Here is a 4,339-nt window from a genome sequence, read left to right as displayed (position 1 = left end):
TTAGCATCTCAGAAAACAAGATAATAAGGCTGTTCAAGTCCTGTCAAGGAATGCCCAAAGACCAGTAAGACATGGTAAAGGGGAAGTTAAGTTGTAAAGAAAAAACAGTAGGTGAGGGTTAATATATGGCCAGGCTACAGGGTTAGTATACCCAAGTCTCTATTGTCAAAGAAAGAAAATTGGCTGCTGGACAGCTTTTGAACAGGGTTCTAAGTGGTATGTACTGGGTGTGTGAGAAACTGTGGGGTAGGGGGGGAGCATCATCTCTGACTATGGAAGAGCATCATAGTTATCAACTAATTTCTCATATTCCCTAATTGCCACATGACACTGGCATGGGGAGTGTGAGACCAGATCCCAGGTGAATCATTGTGCACTTTCCTGGTGAGAGGTGAGTATTGTACACAAGGAAGTTTCATGATATTGGTATGAGTGAGGTAAGTCATTTTTGAGTTTGCATGCAGATGGTATTTTGGTTGGGAAATCAGCACATCACTGCAGTCCTGGGATGTTTCCCTGTGTGGGGATGCCTTATAAAAGGACTCTCTACCACACTGATGCCATATTCTTGACACTCAGTTGTAGATCTTCTTTGGAGCCTCTGGTGAGTACAACTATTAGAGGTCTTTTTTTGGCATTTGGATAGTGTGAGGATTTAACCTGGGGGGCAGAAGTGACTATTTAACCAATTAATGCTCATGTATAGGGAAAAGAAGATAATGAGGTTTTGGGGGTAAATTTTAACTGGTATTTGCTAAATGATCTTGAAGATGGTAAGAGAAATGGAGTCAGAGGTTCAATCTTTGACTGAAGGAGAGTAAGAGAGACAAGATGCTGTCCTGTCACCTGCTCCACATTATTTCCAAATGCATCCCTTTCTGAGTTCAGTCTGCTTGAGTGATAGGTCTGAGCCTTTGCAGTACCAGGGTCAGGGCAGCAACCAGGGCCTCATGGGAGATATGAGTAGAGATTTTTTTTTGGATTGGCTAAAATGTTAATAACTGGGTCTTTCTCCAGATAATGTTTGTATTCACACAGCACCTGCATAGAGATTATCTTTAGAAAGTGATAGAGTGAGAGATTAGTCAGAAAAGATTGAAGAGCTGAGGGCAAGAGTTGATAAAAGGGAGGAGTGAAAAAGCTACACAAAGTCATAAAGACTGCATTAGGGATCAAAGAGTGTCTTTGGAGACTGGAGGGGCTGATGGCTCAGCTAATTGTTCTACCAACAGGACTGTCTCTGCTATGAACACTGTCATCTGTTTGTATTTCAGATCCCTTGAGAGCCAGGAAACATGTCTTACCAGCAGCAGCAGTGCAAGCAGCCCTGCCAGCCACCTCCTGTGTTGATACCTGAGCCTTGCCCCCAACCAAAATGCCCTGAGCCTTGCCCACCACCAAAGTGCCCTCAGCCTTGCCCCCCACCAAAGTGCCCTGAGCCTTGCCCCCTACCAAAGTGCCCTGAGCCATGTCCACTTCCTTCATGCCCTCCTGTGCAGTGCCCACCTCAACTATGCCAGCAGAAGTGCCCTCCTGTTCAACTGTGCCCACCCTGCCAACAGGAGTGTCCACCCAAGAGCAAGTAACTGCACCAACATTCATCAGGACCACAAAACAACAGGATCCAGGATCTTTATCCCAGGACTCCGTCATCCTCCTTTCAGCCATGGTGACAGACTGCATCTTCCCTAATCTCCCACCTGTATTGACAGATGACAGATAAAAGGCTTGTTAGAAGATGAATGAAAGTATCATCACCTGACATGGCTTTGCCATCCATCTGTTTGTAATATGAGTGGTGATCGCTATCCTATGAGCACTTTGGTGTCTCTTCTTTTGCTTCTCCAATAAAGTACATGTTTTATGGTCAACCCACAGTCATTATATTTGCATTTTTTAAAAAATTTCTTTTGTCAACTATACTTGATTATTGTTCATCTCCACCCTTTTTGAATTATCAGAGTCAGGCTTTTCCATCACTGAATTCAGTTTTGCCTAAAATGTATCTTTTGGATTGGGTATATCAAATAGTTCTCTTTTAATAGTTTTAAACTCATTTCTAACTCTTTCTAGCTTGTAGAACCTTAAAAAGAATTACTTAAACTCTCTCAACTTCAGTTTACTCATCTCTAAAAAGTAGGAAAGAATGTGGTCAGCTGAATGTACTCATATAAATTAATGTATTAACAAATGTTGCCTAATTATCTGTCATATGCCAAGCAGACTTCTATGTGCTCAGGATATGATAATGGTGACCAAAGTCCTTGTCCTTATAGAGCCTCAATTCTTGAAGGAATTACACACACGTGCAGGACAAATGATAATGATGCATGGGTATACTCCAGAGAAAATTGTTTAGAAAGGCTATGTCAAAGTGAGTTTTGGGGCAAAAACCTGAATAAATTCAAGAGTGAACCATGAGTATATTTGAGGTACATTGTTCCAATGTGAGGAGATGACACACAGAGCAAAGTAACAGCAAAGAGAGCACTGATCAAGGGGACACTGTCTCCAAATGAGGTAAGAGAGGTTGCATCTCAAGGACATAGTAATGATTTTGAAATTTCACAACCACAATTTTTTTTTTTTGCTGATGATCAGTGGTGGCCTAAAATTTTATATCTATGTAATTCTCAACTATCAAATATGATTTCTTCTGTGTAGTAGTTCCGCTAAAAGTATGACTACATGTGGTCTTCCAAAGATGCTTTAAAATTATTTAAAAAACTGAGGACTAAATTAGAACTTTTTGCAAAATGCAAACTTATTTTGAGAGGGCAGCTACATAGAAAGTACCGTCTATTATTGTTTTCATCTTCTAGGGACATCTACTCCATTAATTTTTATTAAATTATAGCTAACAAAATGCATAGGGATTTTGTTCTGCTGTCCCCTAAACCCTACAAAAAATGTTGGGGGTTGGACTTTACATTCTTGAAAAGGGCTCTTGCCTAATAGCATTGTTGACAGACTTTTAAAATTTTGTTTTTAAGAAATAAAAAAATAAAATCCCATATTTTTGGGGGGTGGACAAAATCAGTACATTTTGAAAGTTCATTAACTTTAGCTGTATAGGGTGAATAATTATAAATTGAGCAGTTATGTAAGTGACCCAAAAACTCAAGAAAATCATCATTACCAACCCTTCAAAAGAGCCAGATTCCCTTATTAAATTACATTTCACAGCTTAACCCTAGAAATAATGACAATCTTCACTCATTATAATCACTAGTTTTTTTTATTGTTTTAACCATGAATCTAGAGGCAACTCTAGAAATTATAGTTAAGTTTCCTAGTTTTTGAACTTCACATAAATATAACTATATTGTGTGCTATCTTTTTTGTCTTTATTTTATTCAGCATTATGTACAATAGTTTTAGTAGATTCACTATTGTATTTTTAGGATGTTACTTAATGAATGTACAACACACTTTGTTTCTTCATTCTACTCTTGGTTGACATTTAGGTTGTTTGTTATTTGGAGCTCTTTGGATCAGTGCCATGAAGATACTTCTTTATGCCTGCTAGCGCACATGGCTACACATTTCTTCGGGTACATTCCCAGAAGTACATGCATTTTTAACCTTGGTAGGTAACATCAAACTGTCTTCCAAAATGACTGTGCTAGGAAAGATCCAAGATGGTGGAGAGTAAGTGGAGGCTACACTAACCTCTTTCCAGAGCCAATCTGGAATTCCAACTAAGTTTGTAGAGAAATCACCCTGAATAACCAATGGAACACTAGCTGGAGAGAAGCCTTATAACCAGGGACAAACAGAAGAAGCCACTTCACCACAATAAGACTGGCAGAGAGTGTGGAGAAGGTACGAGAAGGCTGGCTGGGCTCCAAAGGTGGCAGCTAAAGTTCTGGAGGGATATTTTAGTGGCCGGGGTGTTCCCCTGAGAAGTGTGGGACTTAAACCCCAATATGGGCTTCCCCAGCCTACAGTACCAGAGCCAGAAAGGAACCCAGATAACAGCCAGCTGTAAATAGCAGCAGGGTTTCTATCTGTCAGGAGGAGATGGCTGGAGGCTCAGAGAGACTCATAAAGGGCTGATGAACAAAATTTTGTTTGCAGCCACTTATCCTGGGCTCCAGCAAAGGGAGGGCCAAATAGACTAGAGACCCTTGCAGAAAGTCTGGGGTTAGTGGCTCTGGAAAGAGAACTGAAAAAACAGCTGCCAGGATCCCTGTGCTGAGTCATTTCCCATATTGTAGAAGCCATGTTTCTAAGGCAGACCACTTCTCTCTGCATGGCATCAGCCTGAGGGTAAGCAATAGCCCTGTCCAAAGGAGTTACTCTGCCCCACCTTGTGGAGATTAAGCCTGGCAGCTGA

At 40.7% G+C, this 4,339-nt stretch overlaps 1 protein-coding gene across 1 annotated transcript; it reads left to right on the top strand.

The window, feature by feature from the left end:
* The first annotated feature begins 566 nt into the window (after positions 1 to 566).
* Positions 567 to 1,871, top strand: LOC123804761 (small proline-rich protein 2D-like). The gene is made up of 2 exons (XM_045817213.1): positions 567 to 604; positions 1,275 to 1,871. The coding sequence occupies exon 2, from the start codon at positions 1,296 to 1,298 to the stop codon at positions 1,584 to 1,586; it is 291 nt and encodes a 96-aa protein (XP_045673169.1). The 5' UTR covers positions 567 to 604; positions 1,275 to 1,295; the 3' UTR covers positions 1,587 to 1,871.
* The last annotated feature ends 2,468 nt before the right edge of the window (positions 1,872 to 4,339 follow it).

Source organism: Phyllostomus hastatus, unplaced genomic scaffold, assembly GCF_019186645.2.
Source record: "Phyllostomus hastatus isolate PE091 unplaced genomic scaffold, TTU_PhHast_1.1 phas_scaffold_216, whole genome shotgun sequence".
NCBI lineage: Eukaryota > Metazoa > Chordata > Mammalia > Chiroptera > Phyllostomidae > Phyllostomus > Phyllostomus hastatus.
This window is presented reverse-complemented; position numbering and strand designations above follow the sequence as displayed.

Bases quoted from the DNA above. Each gene is read 5' to 3' on its own strand.
- LOC123804761 (XM_045817213.1), top strand. From the start codon at position 1,296: ATGTCTTACCAGCAGCAGCAGTGCAAGCAGCCCTGCCAGCCACCTCCT.